The sequence below is a fragment of the Rattus rattus genome, chromosome 11 (genome assembly GCF_011064425.1).
Source record: "Rattus rattus isolate New Zealand chromosome 11, Rrattus_CSIRO_v1, whole genome shotgun sequence".
In the NCBI taxonomy this organism is placed as follows: Eukaryota; Metazoa; Chordata; class Mammalia; order Rodentia; family Muridae; genus Rattus; species Rattus rattus.
In genome coordinates this window covers 77,538,837-77,563,937 of record NC_046164.1, presented here as the reverse complement: position 1 = coordinate 77,563,937, position 25,101 = coordinate 77,538,837, and the positions used below count along the sequence as shown (strand labels likewise).

General features: G+C 47.8%; 1 protein-coding gene across 3 annotated transcripts in view; it reads left to right on the top strand.

Moving 5' to 3' along the window:
* Positions 1-20,688, top strand: part of Tns3 (tensin 3) — a 130,720-nt gene extending 110,032 nt beyond the window's left edge. For 2 of the 3 annotated variants that reach the window (XM_032916073.1, XM_032916074.1), the window contains exons 18-28: positions 7-178; positions 1,647-2,287; positions 2,848-2,934; positions 4,182-4,313; positions 7,645-7,740; positions 8,367-8,444; positions 9,434-9,511; positions 15,452-15,620; positions 16,907-16,975; positions 17,078-17,104; positions 17,873-20,688. In XM_032916073.1, the coding sequence (XP_032771964.1) occupies positions 7-178; positions 1,647-2,287; positions 2,848-2,934; positions 4,182-4,313; positions 7,645-7,740; positions 8,367-8,444; positions 9,434-9,511; positions 15,452-15,620; positions 16,907-16,975; positions 17,078-17,104; positions 17,873-18,017 (1,694 nt within the window). In that variant the 3' untranslated portion in view covers positions 18,018-20,688. The remainder of the gene's footprint in view (positions 1-6; positions 179-1,646; positions 2,288-2,847; positions 2,935-4,181; positions 4,314-7,644; positions 7,741-8,366; positions 8,445-9,433; positions 9,512-15,451; positions 15,621-16,906; positions 16,976-17,077; positions 17,105-17,872) is intronic. The other variant, XM_032916075.1, reaches the window with a different exon arrangement.
* The last annotated feature ends 4,413 nt before the right edge of the window (positions 20,689-25,101 follow it).

The following is a 25,101-nucleotide window of genomic DNA, read 5'->3' as shown; positions in this document are numbered from 1 at the left end:
CTTCAGAACCACGAGGCTGCACAGAGATTATCAGCCACACTGTGGGGATGTCAGAGAGCCCCCTCGGACCCAAACCCACCCTGCTTCGGGCTGATATGCCTGCAACACCCAACTTCCAGCAGGTGTTCGCGGCATCCTGCACAGTTTCCAGCAACGGCCCCGGCCAGAGGAGAGAGAGGTAGGAAGAGGGGCTTAGACAAAGGGGTGGGCAGAGCAGAGCCCAATGGTGTGGCCTCACTCAGACATACATGATGGAGAAAAGCTTGTGCCCAGGCCTGCCTGCCGGATACTTGCTCAAGTAGCTTGCCTTGTGCACTGGCATGAGGAAAATATATGAACACATAGGAAACTCTGACCTAGTGGTGTTGCAAAAAATGAAAAGGAAGAAAGGGCTTCAGAGCAAACTTTCTGTTTTATGAAGACGCAGGCCTTTTGAAACTCAGTAAGGCCAGCTGCCACACTGGCCCAGAGGAGAGCTCAAATGTCCCGTGTTTATCGTACACGGTTTTGCTGGGTGTGCTAGTGCACACCTTTAATCCCAGCACTCAGGGAAGGGGCGGGGGGGGGGTATGGGGTGGGGCGGGGGCAGGCAGAGGCAGGCCGATCTCTCTGAGTTCAAAGCCATCCTGTTCTACAAAGGGAGTTCTGAGACAGCCAGGGCTGTTCCACAGAAAGACCCTGTCCTGAGACAAGCCAACCAGCCACGAACACACAAATAAAGCAAACAAATAATCGAAGACTTAAATATTAAACAACATAATAAAAGGGGGTCCTCTAAGGACTAGACATCACATGTAGACGCTATACCTAGTACGTGTCAATTTAAGTACATATATGTTGCAAGAACTGTGTTTTTAAAATAGGTTTTCGAGGTTCCTGAATGTGGTAATTCCCAGTCCTCGGTCTGCAGGAAATATGGCCTTAGGCATTAGTTGATGCCTAAGATCCTAGAAAGGAGCAACCTTGCATATGATGCTTTCCCTATGGTAACTCTGACCGTTTCTCAAAGGAAATCCATTGGACTCCATAGCCAATCAGCCAGTGTCCCCGTCCCCATCCTTGGTCTTTGGGGCGCTTGTTGTTGTTAGATTTATATCTTTATTATTTTTATCATATGAATGTTTTGCCGGCCTGTAGTCTGTTTGCCACATGTATGCCTGGTCCCTGCGGAGGCCAGCGGAGGGCAGCAGGTCCTCTAGAACAGGAGCTCCAGGCGGTTGTAAGTCACTGGCGGGTACTAGGAATCAAACCAGGCTCTTCTACAGAGTGCTTAACCACTAAGCCATCTCACCAGCCCCTTTGGGGCCATTTCTAAGTAACCTGAGAGTTCACCAACACACAGCATGTCAAGCAGGCAGCATATACTCCATGGATACGCTGGATAAGGGATGACGCATGTCCTGGCCATGACTGAGTAGGACAGTACACAGTTCATCCTCCCACTCAGAGTAACACTTAAGACTTAGCAGTTGTTTATTTCTACAATTTTCTACTTAATATTTTTGGACCGAGGTCAGCCTGGGTCACTGAAACACATGTAAGGGATGGAGGATGTCTCATCTGTGTCTTGTAACCGTTGCTGGATTTAAGGCACCTGTTGTATGTTCCTTACATTTCCCTGTGGCTGCTTTTTGTCTTCTGAACAGCCCGCCTTCTGCAAAACGCCAGTGGGCAGAGAGCAGCCCGAAGTCCACCCTCACCCTACTGGGGAACAGCCGCCCTTCCGAAAGTCCCCTCGGCCCCCATGAGTTCTGTAGCTCTGGTAAGAACTCACCAGGGCTGCCCTGCTTCCAGTCCTCAGAGCTCCAGGCCTCTTTCCACAGCCATGAGCTGTCCATGTCAGAGTCTCAGGAGGCTATGCCTCCTGCAGGCAGCCAGGCCTTCTTGGCTTTCAACACAGTAACTACAGTAACAAGTGGCCTTCCACCCAGTGAGGATGCTGGCACCTTGCTGGTTAATTCCCACGGCCCATCACCAGTCCCCGGAACCTCTCTGACGACGACAGGGGCTGCGGACAACGGCTTCCTGTCCCACAACTTTCTCACGGTATCACCTGGAGCCAGCAGCCATCATAGTCCGGGCCTGCAGAACCAGGGCATAAGCCTACCCGGGCAGCCACCCCTCCCGGAGAAGAAGAGAACCTCGGAGGGAGATCGCTCTTTGGGCTCAGTCTCCCCTTCATCCAGTGGCTTCTCCAGCCCCCACAGCGGGAGCACCATGAGCATCCCCTTCCCGAATGTCCTTCCAGACTTCTGCAAGCCTTCAGAAGTGGCCACACCTTTGCCAGGTATGTCTCTGTGTCTGCCCGTTCCCTCAGGAGAGGTTGGCTGGGGTTTCCCATTTGAGCCAGCCTTCTATGCTAAGTCAAGTGTCCTGCAGGAAATGTTCAGACCCCCTGTTGCCTCTTTCCCATCCTGCTTGCCTAAAGCCAGACAGGGTCAGTTTTTCCTGTAAATCCTCTCAGCTTCCTCCTTCATGCACTGTAGACATGGGACAAAAAGGGTAGGTGATGCAATGGTTATGTATTCATTTTGACTTCAAAATAGATTTTTTTTTTTAAATTTACTTTCTTCCCAATTTATTAATCCAGAATTGAGTTATAAGCTGTTTCAAGTGTTTGGCACCAGGCTTGCTGCCGTGTCCTCCTTTCTGGGATTGAAAATATGCTTGGCTTGCACTGTACCCTGAGGCACAGGCTCTTCCTTCCCTTCGATCCTTTGAGCTGTGTCTCCTCCCCACTTAGGACCTTCTGTGCCTCCCTGAAACCGAGCATGGATTTGGACTTGCGTTATCGTCCTAAAAGAGGCAGCAATAAAAACATTCTGTGTTAAAAATTCTGCTTCACAGATAGCCCAAATGATAAACTCGTGATTGTGAAGTTTGTTCAAGACACTTCGAAGTTCTGGTACAAGGCAGACATCTCAAGAGAACAAGGTAGGCGGGGGCAAGGGACCCCGTGCAGTGTCCGTCATACTTGGTCTCTGGGTCCTTCTGTCAGGGATGCCCTTGCATCAACTGTGGTGCTGATAAGCACACCCTTTATCTTAGGCCTCTGGTGAACATTCCACAGCCCTCACAGTTTTATGGGGAAAACTGTACAGAATGAGGGTTTGGGTGAGAAGTGGGTTCCAGCCACATGCATCTCGGAGTGTGGTCTGTGAGCACTGACTGTTTCACCAGGCCAGCTCTGAGGAGGAGACACTGCTTGGATCGCTACCAAGGACTCCTCGGGGTTCTAGGCTCCAGAGTATTGCAGAAAGAGGTAGTGGAGGAGAGCGAATGCACTGGGGGGGGATCTCAGGCATGGTGGCCGAGGGCCAGGAAAGGCAATGGAAGTTTGGAGCTCTTCCTATAAGGAGCTTCCTGTAGCCTGCATGAACCTGCCCCACATTGGGCACCAGGTTGTTGAAGTCCGAACGGGCCCTTCATTCACAGGATCATCTCTCAGAAAGGCTGTTTCCTCCCTGAGTCTCGGCCATTAGATTTTAGAGATAACAGAAACTGTGAGACTCCAGTTCCTCCCGGAGCTCAAGGAAGCTGTTGTCGTTTTAAATGGAAGAGAAGCGTGGGTGAGGTGGGGGTGGGGGGGGGCAAACACCAGCGTGACCTGGAAGGCCTTCCATTTCCCTCAGGCGGCCTTTGTGAGGGCTGCTTAGCAAGTCCAGTCGCACTCCCCTCTCCCCCGCCCCCTTCACAGCACACACAGAGCGGCCTTATGTGGCCAGTGTCCCCGAGTCCTTCTAACTCCGCTCTCACTGCTTAGCAGCACAGATAAAAGATGGCATTTTCCTTACTCCATGTTCATCTGCCAAGCGGGGTCCCCACTGGCCTGGTTGTAGAAGCAGCCGGGAGAAGGGGCCGCCATCCTTAGTTCATCTTCTGAGGCTGTCCCGGAGCTCCTGAGATCTGGATGACTATAGAGAACGGGAGTCCTGCGGGTGGGGCCCTCCCAGCAGTGGTGCAAAGAGGGGGAGAGTGCACATGCGCCAAAGAGAGGGGACATCAGTGCTTTGTAACAGTCCACTGTCGGGCGGCCGAGCCATCTCTGGGACCATGGCCAGGGAAGAGAATGTTACTCTTCTCCTGTCGCACTGTCCTAGACTGCAGTGTGATTTTCAGACGTGGAGCCATCGCAGACTCTGGGTGGGCCCTGCAGTCACCCATGCCTTTACTCCTTCTAGCCATCGCCATGTTGAAGGACAAAGCTCCTGGGTCATTCATCGTGAGGGACAGTCACTCCTTCCGAGGGGCCTACGGCCTGGCCATGAAGGTGGCCACACCTCCTCCATCGGTCTTGCACCTGAACAAGAAAGGTAATGGCTCACGGGCAGGGCTGTCTGTTGTTTACGGTGGCTGATAACGGCAGCTGCTCCCACTGGTTCTCTTTAGTGCTTGCCCTATAAGGGTCCTTCCTTAAGTAGTCATCTTGCTTAAAAACATACACCCATTTATACATTTTATCTTCATTTCTTTTCCATAGTAGTAGATCAGTGGTTCTCAACCTTCCTAATGCTATGACCCTTTAATGAAGTTCTTCACGTTGCGGTGATCCCCAACCAGAAACTTGTTTTTGATGCTACTTCATAACTGTAGGTTTGGTACTGTTACGAATAGTAAATATATATATATATATATATATATATATATTTAGATTTCGATGATCTTAGATGACCCCTGTGAAAGGGTCATTCAGCCCCTTAAGGGGTCACAACCCACACAGGTCAAGAACCACTGCAGTAGAGCCAAGGACCCAGTAAAGCACCCTGTTTTGTGTCAGCCCTTCTTCCTTTGGGTGTTCACATGCAAGGCATCACTGGATGCTTGATTCGTCACTGAGAGGCAGACATCTCTAATATGATCATTTTCTCTCTCTTTTTTTTTTTAAACTTGGCAATGTGAACACATGTTCTACGTACTATATTATGAGTCAAAGTTTTAACTTACTGAACACCTCAGGTCACGAGGAGTCGTCACCCTGTGGCAGGATGCCCTGGGTAGTTTTCTTATCAGATAGTGCTCTCTGTGGCTCAGTTTTAAGAGGCTCAGCTCATTTGGTTGTCTCTGGTACTAGGCCTGTGATGGATAAAATCATAATATCGTGTTTGTGCGTGAGGGAGTACGTGTTCACCCTCTGCCTGCCACGTGAAGGGGAGAGGCTGGGAGGAAGCTAGCATGCTCTAAGTGACCCTAAGACCCCACCCCGTCCTACATCTTCACTGACCACCAGAACATCTCTGTGGGAGCTGAGCCTTTGCCACATGGGAGATGCTGCGTTAGCTGGAGAGAGGAATCAGAGTAAGCATGGATGTGGCTGGCACCTTTCTGTCCCATCCCATGCCTGCCTCTGGGACGATCTATCCAAACTCTTGCTTGAAATCTGTGCCAAAAGCTTCCTAGAGCAAACGCTGTGCAAGCCGCATTGAGACGGTAAGATGTCGGCCAGCCTCAGGCGCAGGTGACTGACCTGCTTCTAGGAATGTGCTCGTCTTGAAAGGCTAGGGAGTGTGGTTGGGAGGCAGCTAGGACTCAGAGAGCACAGCTCCCGAACCTGTGGGTACTGACAGGGCTTCTGCGAGGGAGCGGGACGGTTGTGGGGAGGAAAGTAAGTGGTGTCACATAGAATGTCCAGGATTTCAGCATAAGAAGCTCACCAGAACACTACTCCTGGGGACACACGGACTTTATCACAAAGCACTCGCTCAGACCTGGCTGCTGAGGGCGCCAGGCCTTACTTAGAACGTCGGTTAGTGACAGATCAGGAATGGACTTACAGTGTCTGGGAACATATCCTGCCTTGGGCAGACTTTATTCTAAGTCTGAGAATAAAGGAACAAAAGAGAGGTTATGTGAATAGCAGATGTCGGGAAACGCAGCACGGTGGTCTCCACTGGCTGAAGTGCAGTCTCGCCTCTGCGCGTACACCCAGGCCTGGATTGCACATTTGAGTTCACAGTCCAACGGTAGAATAGCGAGAAGAGTTTACCCAATGAGTGAAGAGCCAGTTAGTCCCTGTGCCCCCTCCACTCATGCTGAGACGAGACGACTGTGCTCATTTTAGACTCTGCGTTCCAAAACGCCCTTGGCAGCAGGGTCTTCATGGGGCATTTTCCACAAGTAGAACCCAGACCTTCAGTGGTGTTCTCATTAGACTGGAAGGCCCGCACCTTCTCCTCCCACAGAGGAAGGGTCGTATGTTTATTCCCTCTGTTTGTGTGACTGATTCACAGAGTGATGTTATCCCCTTCCCCTTGACTGCCCCCAAAAAGCGGTGACGTGTACGGCCGCTAACACGTGTTGTTATTTGATAAGCATCACTGGAGCCTAACGCCAGTTCAGTGTCTCTCATCATAAATGGCCGCAAACAGACATGGCCAAGGTGTCTGATCGTTTTCAGATTTCACAGTATCTGTACCTGTGTAATGAGATATCTTGGGAATGAGGCTTAAGTCTTTAAAAAGATTATTGCTTTCTTATTTTACTTGTGTGATATTTTCCCTGTATAATATGTATATGTCTAGTGCCCATGGAGGCCAGAAGAGGGTGTCAGATACCCTGAAAATGGAGTTACAGACAGTCGTAAGCTGTACTAGGAACAGAACCGGGGAGACCCAAGTCTTAAGGTTAAAAATCCATTTACATCTTGTGTAGAATTCATACACATCCCGTACATTTTGAAGGTACCCGTTATACAATGTTTTCCATTATTTTGTTCATGAGACAACATTTAATGGTGTGGAATTGTCCATTTATGGTGTCATGCTGGTGCCAGGTTTTGGATTTGGGATCAGAACTATTCAGCTTACACAGGCTAGAGTCTGGCAACCTCTCCCCAATTCAGTAGGTCTTGTTCCTGCAGTTCCAGTATCAGCAGAATTGAGAGGCTGTGTCTCAGGGCGCTCAAGGCAGCAGTTAAGGACACAGGGAGTCTACTGACTTTAGCAGCTTGGGGAAGTGACTTAGTTTTCTCCTGGTTCACTTTGTACTTTTCCATTCAGTGGCTTCTCCTCAGGCCCCTTCTCTTTGGGCTCAACAGCTGGCTTTGAACACAAATGTCCTGTTGACTAGCAGTTTGGTAGAACGCTGCCCCTACATAGCAGACTGCTTGTTGCTGAAGGCGTTTCTGTACCCAGCTGGTGGCCCCACCTCACCCAGAGGGCTGGCGTCCTTCCAGCTCTTTACTGAAGTCTTCTCTGCCCGAGCTGTGGCCTTTCCTCTCTTGGAGGAATGCAGCTGGTACTCCGAGGCCAGAGTCATTCTGAACTGCCAGTTCACCCCTTCTCTGGGAGTTCTTAGAGCGTCTGAGGATGGCTCTCAGGGACTCTCTTAGTTTCCACATTTTTACTCCAACAGGTCTTACTATCCATCTGGCTTATGGTACCGCCCACTGAGCATCCCAGGAGTGGTTCTAGGTGGCCCAGTAGTGCAGTGGTTTAATCCTGTTTAGAGGGAGCCTTCTCAGGGGTAGATCTTAGCTTTGGTATCTGCAGGAGGCAAATATAAAAGCCCTGTCTGTTTGTCTGTCTGTCTTCTAACAATCCACCAGTCTATATATTTCTCTGTCTCCCCCCCCTCCTGCCCCCGCACCTCTACTCTGATTCTCCTATGCTTTAAATTTAAAATAATAAATTTTTATTCCTTCCGCAGCAGGAGATTTGTCCAATGAACTCGTCCGGCATTTCCTGATTGAGTGTACCCCAAAGGGAGTGCGGTTGAAAGGGTGCTCGAACGAACCATACTTCGGTGAGTTACTTGAGAGGCTCTTTTACTACTTTTCAGGGCATAGATTCCCTTCCTTCGGGTGGCTTAGATTTGAGGGCCTCTGTGCCGTGGTGGGTTCCTCTCACTTCAGCCCCTGGGTGTCAGGCTGCCACCCGAGGTCTTTAAGGTAAGCTGAAGGGACAGCTGTTCTTTGGAAGCTTTGTCAAGAGTAAATAAACGGAGCTAGAATACGACAAGGTGAAGGGCAGCAGCTGGGTCCCAGCAGGGTCGGAGTCCACTGTGACCGCATCCCTCAGGCACAGGGAGGAAGGAGCACAGAGCTGCCACCAGATCCATCCCTCTTCTTTGTGAATTGAGAGCCTTTCGCAGCCTTCTGGATGGACTGGGGCAGCCTTGTGTCCTACTCGTTCAGAAGCACCCTGGCACTTTCCACTTACGAAGGCGGTATGCTTGGTTAGCATATACTGCCGGTCCCTCCCTCGCCCTCTTCACTGACTTGGACCTTGTCATCTCTTGGAGCTTTGAGCTACGTCTCACAGTGGTATAAAGGCATGGGTTTTGAAGGTTTGGTCTCAACTGACTCTCTGGCTAAGCGTGCAGCAGGTGAAGAAATTGGTGACAGCCATTTACTCTTATCCGCTTTGCAGGGAGCCTGACGGCTTTGGTGTGCCAGCATTCCATCACCCCCTTGGCTTTGCCCTGCAAGCTGCTCATTCCAGAGAGAGGTATGTGGTGGAGGCCTCGGTGCTATCTGGCTGCGTGTAGGATCTTCTGCACCACTCATAGCATGCTGTTCCCAGGACCCATCGAGAGCCTTACAAAAATCATCAGTCTTTCATATGATATATACTCCTAACCTCCCCCCGCCCAACAAAGCTAGTGGCCACCAGAATTGAAAAAGGAGAATGCCCTGCTGCTGGCAGCAGCTCCCAGACATTGCACATCATGACCTGGATGAAAGCTTTCAAGAAAACAAAGACTGCTCAGCTTAAAGATGTAAAAAACACTTGGGGACTGGAGAGATGGCTTAGTGGTTAAGAGCACTGACTGCTTTTCCAGAGGACCCAGGACCAGGTCCTAGCACTTGCATTAGGCAGCTAAAACTCCAGTCCTAGGAGATCTGCCTCCTTGGGCACCAGGCGTTCATGAGATCCACAGACATATATGCATGTAAAACATGTATACGTGCATAAGAAGTTATTTACACACACACACACACACACACACACACACACACACACACACACACACAGAGTGTGTAATCTCAGACTACATTTCAAGGTCACTTGCATTGTCGATTCTCAATCCTACAGAAGGGGGATGATGTTGCTATGGTTAAATTTAGGTCACGAATGAACAAGTCTCTTTACTTTTGTGTTTGTTAGAAAATGCCCACAGGAATGTTTTTAAAAATTCACATCCAGGGTATATGGGGGCTTGACTGTGTGTTCAGCTTTCCTGTAGGTAAATGGTATTCGTCTTTTAAATTTTGATCTCTGATGTAAATGAATTCAGAGGCCAGGAAAATATGTTAGGGGGCCATGCCACCTCCATCTGTGTTCAGAATGGGATTGCAGTTTCTATGGGCTACGTGATTGTCTCTCGAGAGAAAGTCAGCTCTGTCACCGTCTGGGAATTCCGTCATCAGATTTTCGATGCCATGTGGACTACTGTGTCAGGAGCTCATGTCTTCGTCTCACCCTTCTTCCTGCAGATCCGCTAGAGGAAATAGCAGAAAACTCTCCCCAGACAGCGGCCAACTCAGCAGCTGAGCTGCTGAAACAAGGAGCAGGTCAGTGGACACAGCTTCAGTTTCTGTCTCTCTGCATCTCCGAGTCATCGGGCAGCACCGAACTCCATGGTAGAACTTCCCTTGACAGTCATTTCCTGCTTTTCTGTGTGTAGACTGTGAAGGAAGTTTCCTTTTACAGATGCTTGGCACGGCTGGGTAGGGTGCATCTGTGAGGAGGAGGCATGGCCAGGGCATCCGAGGCTGGAACTATTGGTCGGACTCAACAAGACCAGAGTCAGGGGAACAAATGTCAAGGCCTGTATTTAGTGTGGGGGTAGGGGTGCAGCAAGGCAGGATGTGGTGACCTGCCTTGCCAGCTGTGACTCAACGGTCCCTCAGCATGAGTCAGCCGCTGGACCCACTCCGCCGTCTGTGTGCGGAGACACCACACACAGCCTGGTCTTTGGAGCCCAGGCCACTTGGATGAAATCTTTATTAATAGAGTTTACTTCCCGAGTCCATTCCGGGAAGGTAGAGAAGGTAGAGAGATTCCATGTCAGTGCTGTCTCTCCACTCATGGCCTCCTACACCACAGTGTTACAGATGGTGAGCTGGCGTCTTTGCATCCTTAAGTAAAGTCTACAGTGTGTGTAGAGCTCACTCTTTTTATTATAAATTATAATGGCTTGAAAGCTTGCACCATCTCCCCCCTGCTTCTTTCCTCCTCCTCCTCCTCCTTCCACACCTCCACTCCCTGTCATAGTCACACCCCCCTGTAGTTATTATTATTGTTACATATGTGCACACACGTAAGTCTACATGAGTCTACAATTCAGTGTTGCTCTTATGTACATGTATTTAGGGCCAAACGTATAGGATTTAATAACTTACCAAGGCACTCATCCATGAAGAAAACTGAGTCTCTCTCTGTCTGCAGCCGTTGGTCGTCTGTAGCTCTAACTTCCACAAGGCTCTGCCCAGAAGTATAGCGTTCTTCCTTGGTGTTAATGGGCTTAAGAAATATTGACTAGTGGCTTCTTTCCTTGTGTACGGTGCAGGAGATTATCCATGTGTGTTTGTGCAGATCTATGTACATACACATGGGTGTCTGAACATGTGTGTGCACATGTGTTTAGAGGCAGAGGTCCATGTTGTATATCTCCTCAGATTTCCCTACACTTTATTTTTTGTAGCAGAGTCTTTCACCCGACCTGTAGCTCATTGATGTGGCTGGGCCAGCTGGCCAATGAGCTCTAAGGACCCACCTGGTTCTGTCTCCCCAGTGCTACGATTACAGCAGTACATCCCTGCACCCCGCTTGCTGGGGACCTGAACTCTCATCCTCACGGTTGTAGCTTTTGGTAGAAGCCTTTTACCAACCGCAATCTCTCCCCAGCCCCTGGCGAAGCAGAGCTTAGTTACCCGCACAGCTACTGAAGAATATCTGGGTTGCTTCTAAGTTTTGGCAGGTCTGAATAAAGCTCCTAAAAATATCCAAGTGCAAGTTTTTGGTTAGTAGATGTTTCCAACTCCTTTGATTAAATGTGGAGGAGCCTGATGGCTAGATCCTGTGGTAAGACTATATAGTTAGCTTTGAAGGAAACCGCAGAACTCTTTTACAAAGTGGCTGTACCATTCCGTATTCCCACCAGCAATGGAGAAACATCCCCTTGCTCCACATCCTCACTTATGTAGGTCTGCTCTGTAAAGTTAAACATAATCACTGCCACCTCTATTCAACCAAAGAAGACTCTCTGACTTATAGTGTGGAATATGTTCTAGGTTCCAAAAAGCCGAGTTTGCCATAGCCACAACAGGGGTCACAGAGACTTGCCCCAGGCTAGCAGTATGTCTGTGTGATATTCCTGCCTTCCAGCTTGGCTGCCATTCAGACGATTGGCATCTGATGTATACACAGCCATACAGACCTCAGGTTTATGTTGTTCAATATAGACAATGTTCCCTCTCCATAGAGGGAGAGAGAAAAAAAAAAATGAGACTCTGAGAAAGGCCATGGGAACAGTTTCCTGAGTGGACAGAACAGCCTTTCCCTTTCTCTTCTGATCCCTCATGAGCCTGAGCAGACTGGCCTTGGGAGACAGTGAGTACCACAAAAGAGAGAAACTCAGAACACCCAATTTTGTTTTAGATGTTCCCTGGTATCCTCCTAGATGGACATCCCCTGGTAAATCATCAAGATGGCCTCTGGCTGATTTATTTGATTCTACCTCTTAAAAAATGTACTCGAAAAATTTCAAAAACCCATAATGATTGGTTTTTAAACCACAACTATGTATCCGTGTTAGAAAGAAAGAAAGAAAGAAACAAAGAAAGAAAGGAAGAAAGAAAGAAAGGAAAGAAAGAAAGGAAAGAAAGAAAGAAAGAAAGAAAGAAAGAAAGGAAAGAAAGAAAGAAAGAAAGAAAGAAAGAAAGAAAGAAAGAAAGAGGCAGGCAGGGAGGAGGGAGGGAGAAGGAGAGAGAGAGAGAAGTTGAAAGAAAGGAAGGAAGGGAGAACCATGAAGAAATAGGATCTTGGTGACATTGCCTCTCTGGGAGGGTTCTCCATGTGGGGTCGAGTGGGTGCCATGGTCTCATTCCACTCTATGGAGCTCCTGAAGTACAGGCTGTTGGTCAGAGACAATGGGCATTTTGCCCATACCTCCCTCTGCATCTGTGTTAGCAACAGAGCTCAGTTTCTTAGTCCACATGACTGGTGCCATAAACCAACGAGCCTCTAAAGTCATCTCTTGGGTTTAATATCTCTCATCATAAGCGGTTTTTTTTTTTTTAAATAGTTCTCAAGCTCCTTAACTAACATTCATCCTATAGATGTTATACTCAGCCATTGTCCTTGTTAGAAATTAAGTATTTCTTGTCCATTTCAACACAGTATTTTTAATATTTCATTGATTTTTTTTAAAGTTCATTATAATTTGATTATATTTACCCCAACTCCTCCCAGGTCTTCCTTCCCTATGTCCTCATCCATACCCCATGTTCTCTCTATTTTTATTTAATAACTTACTGAGTCCAATTGGTTCTGCCTATGTACTGATGGCCGTGGGGCATCTGTAGAATCATGGCTCACCTACCAGGAACTGCACCCCCTAAAGAAAACTGGCTCTCACTTCCTTTACCAGAAATCAGCTGTCACTGGTTCCTCCGCTAGGCTAGGGCTTGGGGCTTGGGTGTCTCTCACAGCTGTGTTGGAATGTTGAATGGCTTGATCTTGTGCCTCTGTGAGTTCATGAGTGCAGTAGTCACGGTGTATCTGGAAGACATTGTTTTGCCTCAGTCCTCTGTGACCCTTGGCTCTTACTGTGCATCCACCCCCTCTTCCATGATGCCTTAGGCATCGAGCTATGAGCCTTAATTTAAGGCTACTGTCAGATGCTTTCCCCTAATCCATAGCATACCAGGAGTGTGGATTTCCATCCACTGCACACTATAAAGGCAAGGATTCAGCTCAGCTGATCTGGGGGCGGGGTTCACATCATCCTTGCCTAAGGATTAGTTACAGTCATTTAGGTTACCTGTAGCACAGGCATTATATCAAAAAAGTAGGACTATTCAGATCTCTGATCACTGTAAGCCCCCCGCCCCCCATCTGAATACCATTTGTCATCCGGATTCTAGACTTCTGCTAAGGTCCTTGGAAATGTCCTCATATCTTCACAGTAGAAGCCAAGACCCAGCAACAAGGCAGTCAGCTCAGGATGGGAAATCTGATCCTAATGCCATTATGACTTTGTTCCAATAGCTGAAACAATTTGTCTCTGTATTTTAAGCCTCAATTCTTAATTGTTTCTTCTTGAAACGGAGGAGGAATGTGAGCTAATCCTAAAAAAAAAAAAAAAGGAGGCTCTGTCACCAGATTTCCCATAGGTCAGTAGATAGTCTGGCTGTTTAGCTTAGTGCTCTGTGAATATAGTTTAATAAAGACCATGCATTGTTTTTTTGTTTTTTTTTTTTTTAATAAAAGGCAGGGCATTGCTAAAAGGAAGAGGTCGGTCAATGACTCCGGAACCTGTTTCAGTGCAGCCACATCCCACTGGAAGAAGGGGAGGCGGGCTGGAAATTCTCTAAACCAGAGACGACTCTGAGCATCCGTCAGATCTGTCCCTGCCCCTCCCCTCTCCTGGGATTGTCCTTTATGTACCATCCTTTTACATTCCTTTCTACAGTTTATAGAACGAGTTTGCTCGTGGTTTTTACAAATACAATGCAAGTCTCCGTTCTTTGTGGTTCTGTAGGACTCATTGTGTAATTCATCCGTCCGTCCAGTCAGCCTGGCTCTAGTTTTTCAGTGCCACAAGCCAAGCTTGAAGGGCCATCTTTCTACCGGATTCTCCCTGAATTTGACATATTGCTTTAAGCCAACCTCCCAGAAGTAACCCTTGACGAGTTAAAATTATGTGGATCTGAGACCGCTTTTAGGCGGAAAGTTCTCTCAGCACAGGTCTGAAGAATACTGTCCTGTTCAATGTGTCTTGAAGTGCCACGGCTCCAAGTCGTCCCCTCAGCAGGAGCACTTGGCCCTGCAGACCACAAGTTCTCTGGGAGCCTGACTCTGGGGGAGAGGATGCTGGCCCACCGTCACAGTCAGAGGGGATCTGCTCCAGAGCTGTTATTTCTGCCAACATCTCCCAACACCAGGCTTCTTCCTGGCATCACAGATGGACCAGTCCTTATCAGGAAGTTCCCTGTGGTGTCACCAAGACAGCAGTCTAGCCTGTGGTTTCCTGTGAACCACACCTAGGTGTACCAAGACTTTGGAATTTTCATAGTCGTTAGGTCAGAACACATGTACATACACAGGCACACACGCACAGACACAGTCACACAAGCGCACACGATGCCTTTTGAAACTACACGAGCTACAGGGCAGGATTGGAGGTAGAATATTCACCATCCTGAAGTCTGTTTCCCATTTTCCAGTCCTTCCAGCGTCTGTTCATAGCACACATGCTTTTGATTTTATAGTTCTAATCATAGCAGAGATGGTTTATTCTGCTTTTCCAATTACCTGCTAACCATTTTTCCGTGTAGCTATATAATTTCCGTGATTACCGTTTGCTGGTTGCTTCACATTTCGTTGAGAGGTTGAATTTAACCCTTTCTTTCTTCTTGGGCATAACCTGTTTTCATTTTCTCTTGGCATAATTTATATGTGCATGACCATCTTCCTCTGTAGATTAGCTGTATCATGTGCTTATGACAGATTCTCTTTGAATCTTTGAAGAAATAGCACCTTGAAGTTGTTTCTAGGCCTTTCAACTCTTCCTGATAAAATGTGCCTCATTTATTCAGAATGGGCTCAGGTTACCCCAGCATAAAAGGTACCCATTTTACCAGAGCTTTGTGGGCTTTAAGCCTTAGGCAGTGTGAAGGTTAAGAACTTTTGACACCTTGCTCTCCTTCTCAAGAGAGCTCAAGAAAACACCTAGATTAGACAGGAGCTGACGTGCAGGTAAACCACCAAGGCTGATCGGTCCCTCTGTAGTGCTCTCACCTGGGACTGTGAGGCCATTCTGAATGCTAGAGTTGTCCATGAAGTTTGATCTAGCAAAGTCACCTTGACTTGAACTCCGGATAGGTGACATTACTGATGTTCCTTACCATTTGTGAGCCTGGTATCCTCCCCTGCAAACTGGGGGTGATGATAGTAGGCTGTTCTTTGGGGTTCTTATTTCATAGTCTCCATTCTTACCACATTTTGGGCAATGGTGTTAATGGTAACCATTGTCTTTGCTCTCACTGAGGCCAGGAAAGGTCCTGGATGAACAGCACACTTCTCTCACCAACAGGCACTGGAACAGTGTATCTTTAATACTGCTGAGCAGGGAGCGTGTGCTTACCAGTGCTTCTAGTCTGGGTCACACATCCAAACTGTTCCTGATCCCTTCAACTTCTGGTTGGTCTTTCTCCACATGATAGAGCATGTATGTCCCCAGCAGTCCTGGCTAATATTCGTCTCACCTCCTCGCTGTTGTCTTGCAGCCTGCAATGTTTGGTACTTAAACTCTGTGGAAATGGAGTCCCTCACCGGTCACCAGGCAGTCCAGAAGGCCCTGAACATGACCTTGGTTCAAGAACCTCCTCCAGTGTCTACAGTGGTACACTTCAAGGTGTCAGCCCAGGGCATCACCCTGACTGACAATCAGAGAAAGTAAGTCTTGGGAGGAGTTGTGGGGTAGAAGGACCTGAGGTCCGCATTGGCCATCTTCATCACTTTCTTTTCTTTTCTATTCTATTCTATTCTGTTCTGTTCTGTTCTGTTCTGTTCTGTTCTGTTCTGTTCTATTCTATTCTATTCTATTCTATTCTATTCTATTCTATTCTATTCTATTCTATTCTATTCTATTCTTTGAGAGCAGGCTCTCTTAGTAAGCCTGGAACTCGAGTGTTTTGCTAGATTGGCTGGGATATGCCCAATGCAGGCAGTTCCCCTAGTCTCTCTAGTATTGGACTTACACATTCCCATCAGCATACCCAGATTTTACATAGGTGCTGGGGATCTGAGCTCAGTCCCTCATGCTTGCCCTTTAAATGCTGCCCTCAAGCCAGCTCTCTGGCCCCAAAGCTATTTTCTATTAAGGATGCAGAATCTTTTACGTCATTGCTTTCGAACCACTGAGATGGACCCGAATCCACTGTCTTCTGTTTTGCTATCCTTACTCCCATAACTTGTGGGCAGCTTGTCTTGGTCAAAGTAGCAGAGGGTGGTATCAGGAGCCCTTGTGGCAAATGCATGGGACGTAGCCCAGACCATCCTGAGCCCTCTGTGCACCGTAGCCTCTCTGAAGGCCACCACACGTGCAGTCCCCAGGGCCAGGTCTTTAAGTGAGATGTTATCCTCATTGTCCTAAGCTGCCGAATAGCTGGAAGACAGAGTCTTTGGATGAAGCAGTTGGGCTAAGAGTATGGCTTTGCTGGTCAAGGCTTCTCCTCATTCTGGAGCAGATGACCCTGAGCCAACACCTTAACCCTCTGATGTTTGGTTTGCTCTTCTTCTTTTAAACCTATGCCAAACCTACCTCAGAAGTTAGTATCAAAAAGTATAGTGGCCACATGTCCTCTAAGGTGCTGTTAATATGAGCTCAGCTTTGGGAGAGCCAAAAGGTCCAGGGGTCCTGAGGTGCTTCCCCTGTCTTACCATTTGCCCCTCCATTTCCTCAGAGCTCCTGGGTCCATCCCTACATTCCCTGTTGTTGACTCTTTCCCTCTTTGTGGTGCTTCAGTTGGCTAACTCCCTTCTGCCCAGCTTCCGGTTGTTGATTCTTCACAAACAGATACTCTGGTCCTCTCCCCAATAACAAGCAGAGGTATCAAATGATTTCTACTCCACAAATCATCCCACTAGGGAAATAAGAACCTACCCATCCATCACCCATCCACCCATCTATCACTCTGAACTCTTGGGAAAGGAATAATCTCTCTCTCCCCACCCAACAGGCTCTTCTTCCGGAGACATTACCCTGTGAGCAGTGTGATTTTCTGTGCTTTGGACCCACAAGACAGGAAGTAAGAATTTTACATTCTTGTAACTGAAAAGTATCCCCCTTTTACCCTTTAATTTAAAAAAAAAAAGCTAACATAAAACTCTTCTTGTCTTTAATTCTCAAGGTGGATCAAAGATGGCCCTTCTTCTAAGTAAGTTGCCAGTGTTTCTACTCTATTTGAAAATCACAGTGCACAGTTGACCTCAGTTCTAGATATGCAAAGAAGGGATTATTTAAAAGATCAAACAAAACAAAGTAGTCATTGTTGGTGGGATCATTTGTTTGAGTTAAACTGAAAATAGAAAATAAAGAATAGAAAATAGAAAAAGTAGAAAATAAGGGATAAGTGTTCTGATATCAGAACCCAGACCCGGATGGTGCTGGTTTGTCCGTTGCAATGGGATGGGGGTGCCCTGTCTCTATTGTATCTGTAGTGTCCTTTACACACTGAGACAGATTTCTTAATCCAGCCATTTTAGAGGGTGACGGTACTGCTGAGAACCCCAGATCTGTGTGTGTGTTCTCCCTGGAGGCCTAAAGCCCCCGATCTTCCATGGGAGACCTTGATTTTGCATAGGCAGCTGGAGCTCAGGACTCTATAGAAGGTACCCGGAGGACCCCTAGAGACCTCCAGAAGAGGAGCAAGTGAAGCCTCAGCTTTGATTCAAGTTAGGGTAACATTCTTCTAGGCTCAGTGCTCATTCTGCCCACAGTAGTTCCCAGCGGCTAGTGGTCAGGTGGCGGACAGGTCTCTAAGCCAGTGCTTGGTACATCGTAACCTGCGTGCAGTCTCTATTGCTCCCAGGTTGCTACTGTGAGAAGGAGAAAGCCTGTGCGCATGTGTGGTGCTGCGCGCATGCGCGCATGCGTGGTGCTGCACACTGTGCTGGCTCCTCTGACCTAGGCTTGTCTTTTGCAGAGTCTTTGGATTTGTGGCCCGGAAACAGGGCAGTGCTACAGATAATGTGTGCCACCTGTTTGCAGAACATGACCCCGAGCAGCCTGCCAGTGCCATTGTGAACTTTGTGTCAAAGGTCATGATCGGCTCCCCTAAGAAGATCTAAGCCCCTCTAGCCAAACCTGCCAGATGACCCATAGGGCCCTCAGCATGGCAGTGGGGCGAGGTGGGGCCCTCTCCCCGTTTGTACCAGACTGACAATCCTCACATTCCAGACTCCAGAGGGGGAGAGTATGGCAACTCTTCAAACCAAGAACAAACAATGTTACCACAGATTGGCCTTAGAGAAGCTTCTCATCTGACACACCTACCTAGTCAGGAGCATTTTGAGTGGATGGATCTTGGCCCAGGAAATGCCTCACCAGGGTCCCAAGGACAAGGGCTGTACGAAGAGGAAGTATAGAAGACAAGGCTGCCCTGGGTCCCTGACGCATTAGCATCTGTGTGGATCGGGAGCACCCTTCATGATCGACGGGCAGAGTAGCCATGGCACCCGCTTGTCAACAGATACGCTCCGCCCAGCGGCTCTCTCAGCTTCTCTTTCTACTGCAGACAGCGATGAAACTGAGGAGGAGATGCATGGTTAGTGAAGGTCTGAGCAGGTTGGAACATGGTGGGGATCTAAGTCGGGGCAGCGGAAGGGACCGGAAGCGAGAGCAGTGGACCGACATGTGGATAATGTCGGAGAACCCACTGCTGGTGGAAAGGACTCTGTGACTCTGCTCTCAGGTCACCACCCGGACTGTGGAGAGCCTAGAGGACCCTGAGAGGAAACCGAGAAGATAGAATAAAAAAAAAATGCCATTTTATATAATATATATTTTACTTATGCCAAATTATTTATAACCACTTGCCACTGCCATAGCATACCCACGTCAAATGCTGCAGCCGACTAAGCTGTGATTGCTAGGAGGCTTGTCCCTTTGTAGACACACCAGAGACAGCTGGCCCCTCAACTGGAAGGGAACAATGGTGACACCACGCAGTCCTTTACCTGCAGGTCTGCCAAATGGATTTGCCTCAAGCAGCCTACCCTCTGCTTGGCACAGCGACCTGTCTTGACCAGAAGAGGATGGAAACATCCAGGAGAAATGGGAGACCAAGACACCGGCATCAGCCTTAGCAGGACTGGCTGGGCCATCTAGAGGTCTGCATCATCCAAAGTCCATGTGGCCTTTCTAAGCTGTTACCGAGATTCTCCCGTGGCACCTGCAGCTTTGGAGGGGAACTCTGTGGGTGTCGGGAGAGAGAGAGAAGGGATGAAGAGAAAGAGCAAGAATTCACAGGCTGTGTTTGATTTGCTGAGTCATCGTAGTTACTGTGCGGTGTGATGGTTCATGCTCAGATGGGTACCCCACTGCTGCAGGCTCCCTGCCTGCATCTCTCAGTACCCAGAGATTCCGAAGAAGGCAGTGAGCCCTTCACTTTCCAGAGTGGACATGGAGCAGGGCTACGTGGAGACAAAGCCAGGGTCTCCTCGGTCAGAACATTACATCCCAGGAAGACTGAGCATCCCCATCCCCAGCCTGAAATTTCCACTCTCTGCCTTCTAAAATCCAGACCTAGCTTCCACATCTCACAGCCGGGACAGGCTACAGTTGATAAGCTGGGATTTTTGTGGTGAATTCTGTTTCAAAAGGGGCAGAGATGTAACTACATATAGAATTGGAATCAACTATGTCAGGTTGAGTGATATGTGTGTGTGTGTGTGTGTGTGTGTGTGTGTGTGTGTGTGTGTGTGTGTGTATACAGGTGGACCATTCCACTTTTTAGCTCCTATCGATGCACCAAAAGCAAGTGCCTCATTTCTGTGCCAAATGTTTGCCTTGGTCTTTAAGGACCTCCTTTCATGGACGCTCTGATGTGCCTGTTAGAGGGAATGTGCCACCATTCCCTAGAGGCCCCATGTCTTCCACAGAGGCTTCTAGTGTTTCGGTTACTCATATGCAGCTAAACTCCAGATTGGGGCAGGGATGGGGGCCGAAGTTTGTGCTCTGTCTAAGAAGTACCACAACCTATGATGGTTTATATGCAGATGTGGCCCAAAGACCACAGGCCCACTCCTTTCTCCTCTGCTGGAGGGGGAGAGGACTTAATTAGAAATCAGCTGGGTGGAGCTGAAGCCCAGCCCTCCAGTGAATTGAATGCCACAGAGGTTGGCATCCAAGAAGCCATGGGAATGCGCTTTCAAGTGGCTGACCAGGTATGATCTTCACTCAAGGTAAAAGTAGTCAAGGGTGTCAAGGGATTCACTCTGAGGAAACACAGGAAGACAGCTCTACAACTGTCTACAACAGCTGGTAGGGCAAACTTCTGTCTTCTGTGTGTGACGTGCGTATTGAAGAGAACAAGACGAGACCAGTGTCACAGACTATACTCAGAAACACTGAGAAGTGTTGCTCAGGCTTTTGCTTCAAGGCCATCAGTTGGGCAGAAGTTAGTGCATTGTTCGGTGAGTAAATTCAGTGATGTCCCTCCACTCTCCATATATAACCAGGGTCCCATTAACCTTCTCATTAATGGTCTCATAGTTTCCAGTGTTGGGCTGTTCCCACGTTAAAAGCCACACTGCATTTATCCTCAGTGTCAAGGACGTTGTAATGTTGTTGTACCTGTCTTACCCATTAGCGCAGTTTTCACTATTCTATATTGTAAAGAATATATATCCAGTATGTAAATGAATGTTCCATAAACCTTTTGTATAGGCATTTCCTCTGCTCTTTAAATATCAACCTTATTCAGAGTATAATAAAAAATTATGACCTTGGTAAGTCGAATGATGCATTTCTCCGTCTTTGTGGTGTGAGTGTGTTTGTGAGTGAGAGCACATGTTCCTGCCCTGTGTGTAAAGATTAGGTGACAGCTTTGGTCGTTGGTCCTTGACTCCAACAGCCGTGTTTGAAATAGTCTCTTACTGTTTCACACATATGCCAGGCTAGTTCTAGAGACTTCTGGGATTCTCCTCTCTCCACCTCAGGTTTGACTGTGGAAACACTGGGGTTATGGACAGACAACACAACACCAGATTCACATGGGTATTTGAAGTCAAGTGGTCAAGATTATGTGACAAGTACTTTCCCCCTTACGGATCCATCCACCTTGCTCCAAACAGTCACTTCTGTACCCTAAACTGTATGTTGAGTCTGTATATGCAGTGTGTGTGTGTGTGTGTGTGTGTGTGTGTGTGTGTGTGTGTGTGTGTGTGTATGCACTCGAGGGCTGCTATTTCTGACTGCCAAGGTTTGATTTCTGGTTTTCAGTTTTTTTTTTTTTTTTTTCCTGATGTTTGTTTTATGGGTCAGTGTGTTCAACTACCTACTTACATGTTTTGCTTTTGAGAACATGTTGTAGGATGGCCGTCCAAAGACCTTATATTCACATTTCTTTAAATTGTCATGCCTGATACAGTGGCACACACTTGCAATGCCCGCACTTGGGAGACAGAGGAAGAAAGATTGATACATTTTCCAGGTCAGCCAGTGGTGCACAGCAAGACCTTGCAAAAAAAAAAAAAAAAAAAAAAGAAAGAAAAATAGTAGGGCTGGAAAGATGGCTCAGTGGTTATAAGCACTGACTGTTTTTTCCAAAGGACCTGAGTTCAATTCCCAGCACCCACATGGCAGCTCACAATTTGTCTGTCATTCCAGTTCCAGGGGATCTGACACCCTGACACAGACATACATGTAAGCAAACCACCAATGGACATAAAAGGAAAATAAAACAATTATAACAGTAAAAAGTGAAATTATAATCTTGGGAACTGGGAGGTTAATACAGGAGTTTACTATTAGTTTAAGGCAGGTGTGGATGTGCAGTTATGAACTCCAGGCTAGCCTGAGTTACAAAGTGGGGCACTCTCAAAACCCAGATATTTTTTAAAAAGGTAACAGCAGTGGCCTGGCCAGGTAGCTTAGGAACAAAACCCTTTGCTGCACAAGCCTGGTGGCCTGGGTTCAGTTCCTGGAACCTGCGGTCCAAAGGAGAGCCAACTGCTGAAGTTTCCTCTGGCCTCCATACACATGTCACACAGTGCAATAATAAATAACATCTTTTAGGGCTGGAGAGATGGCTCAGCGGTTAAGAGCACTGCTCTTCCAGAGGTCCTGAGTTCAATTCCCAGCAACCACATGGTGGCTCTCAGCCATCTGTGATGGGATCTGATGCCCTCTTCTGGTGTGTCTGAGGACAGTGACAGTGTACTCACATAAAATAAATAAAACCTTAAAAAGTAATAAATAACACCTTTTAAAAAATAATTGCTGTGTGTGGGGATGACAACGGCCCCAGGGTGGTTTTGATGCACCGTATTCGTAACCCAGCTCCATGCTGGCTCCATGAGAGAGAGGACTCACACCAGCTCTGTCTACCTGCAACCTGAACATCCTAAGCCTGGAGCAGGCAGAGTACCCAGTACTAATAGCCCTCCACTTTCCTCCACCTCCCTTTGACTGAGAGTCTGCTGGCTTTTTGCTCCCTTGCGCTGACCCTGTCCTTCTGAGTCAGGGGTCAGGACCAAAATCCATCTGCTAACCTAGTAGGTCTAACCAGAAAGGAAAGGCTCTGTGGAGCCCAGTCTGATTACGGACAGACAAGCACAGCGAGCAGTTGCTCTGTGGCCCATACTTCCTATGGCCTTTGAGTCTTCTGATGACATTGATCTCGGGTCATCTTCTCACGCATTCTGTAGGAAGGTGGGTTTGACAATAGTGGAGGTGTCTGTTTCAGAGATGAGAACAGACAATAGCGGGTTCGATCTCAACTGGAAGCTGCCAGTGGATTCCCTGAAGCCAGTCACTGCCTGGCTCTTAACAGGGTCCCAATGGTGTAAGCATGAGTAGCACAGATGGAAAGATCATTTGCTGAGTGTGTTGTCTAGGTAGCCTTGGCCGGGATTACAGTGGCTGGGCTTGGAGAACCAACACTCACGTTTCTAAGGCCCTGGACATGGACGACCTAATGATTCAGGGGAGGACTCTACAGGTAGGAGGAAGTTACCGTTCCTGCCTCAGCACCTTTGAGCCTCGATGCCTGTACCTACCCTCTAGAGCCTCAGTCCAGTGTGCAGTAGACATTCCAGGCACTCCATGCTGAGGACACAGGTCATAGCTCCTGGGTCTCATCCTAGAGTCGGGTGGCCACGAGAGAGATCTTGGAAAACCTCTCGAGATAGCATGGAGGATTCCTGGGCAGGCCTCAGAGGATGGCCTTAAGTTGCCTGAGTGAATGTGGGGCCTGGGAAATTACCTGAAAGGATGTTTTATGCCCTAGACATTGGCCATATCTGGATACATTGGCCAACAGGTTTGCAGACTAAGGAAAATGCAGAGGCCACAAATGACATTAGAATTACCAGAAATCACAGGCTGCTCTGAAACCTCATCGGAGGCACTTGGATAAGGAGTGGATTCAAAAAAGTGACACACAGCAGAGTGACCAAGATGTGAGATGCTATTCCAGAGACTCCCAGGTGACTTGGAGATTCACACAGAGCCCTCAACCTCACCAGGGAAGCACGCCTTCCTACCATGGAAATCACCACAGCAAGTACCACTCAAAGCCTCTCCCTGAAACACAACCTCTCTTCCCTACAGATTCCCCTCTGTCCCTCAGCCAGCCTGGGGGTTGGGGCAAGGAGTCTAGATCAGCAGCACTGCAAAGCTGAGCTGGTTGAGCTGTTAGTGGAACCACAGCCCACAGAGCAGGCCTTCACCTGCTCACTCAGCATAACAAGGGGACTGTCTGCTGAAGTAAAATGATTCAAGACCCCAAATCTGCTAGGCTCCTGGGTAACAGGCAAAATGTCTGAAATACAATGGAAAATTACCTGCCATACCAAGAAATGCTAGACACGGCTGAGAAAGATGATGCCAATGTCAAGATGCATCGGAGGCTAGATTTCAAAGTAGCGGCGAAAAAAGTGCTTCAGCAAACAAATACACATTCTCTTGAAGGGAAAACTTTAAAACCACCTAGAAGAAACAGAGAATACAAACTTAGAAATAGGCTGGTAGGAGTTTAAAGTCAAAGCTTCCTAGGAGACAGCTGTGATGGTCAGGCAGGAAAGCACAGAGCTTAGGTTTGATTTACAAAGTTCATGCTAAAATGGTGGCACCCACTTGTAATACTAGCACTGGGCAGGGAGATAGAGTACCAGGGAAATGCTAGCAAGCAGGTCTGGACTACTTGGTGGGCTCCAGGTCATGAAGAGACCCGGATTCTGAGGAGGTAGATGGTGGTTATTCCTCAACTTATGCACACAATGCGCATGTGCACTGCATATGTACACACACGTGTGTGTACACATGTGCACATAAGTATATGCACACACATGCACATGTGCACACATGCAAATACGCACGCGTGCACGACAAAGCAACAAAGTGGTAGTGACAGGACAGAATTGATGAATTTACTTACACATCAATAAAATTCATGCAGACTGAAAAAAATAAAATAAGCTTTAGGCATGGGGACCTGCAGACACTAACAAGCCCTCCAACATGCAGATCTCTAGAGCAGCAGAAGGAGAAGAAGAGAGAAGACTAAATAGCATTTACAGAGATGGTGGCCCGACACTCCTCAAATCTGAGGAGCGAGGGATAGATTTACAGATAAAAGAAACCAAGTAAATAATATCAACCAGAATCCACAGTGCAGGTTAAGGGAAATAAACCAAATGCGCACAATCATATTTCCTGGTTTCATTTCTTTGTAGAATCTAAAAGATGGAGAGACAGGAAGGAGTACAGAATGGACCAGGTATAGAGAGTGACATCAATTGGCTGTGGATGAGGAAGAGGAAGAAGAGGAGGAAGAAATGGTAGTTATGGGTCTAAACATCCAGCAGATGGAGGGACAGCTGGAGTGTGGCATGTGGATGGTGGGTCACACCAATTAGTGTTCAGTATTCAGATTGTGACAGACTGAGTGGGTTGTAGCTGGTCTTACACATACACTCACAGACACACAACACACACACACACACAGACATACACCACACACACACACACACAGAGACATACACCACACACACACACACAGACATACACCACACACACACACACAGACATACACCACACACACACACACACAGACACACACCACACACACACACACACACACAAACACACACACACACACACACACACATACACCACACACACAGACATACACCACACACACACACACAC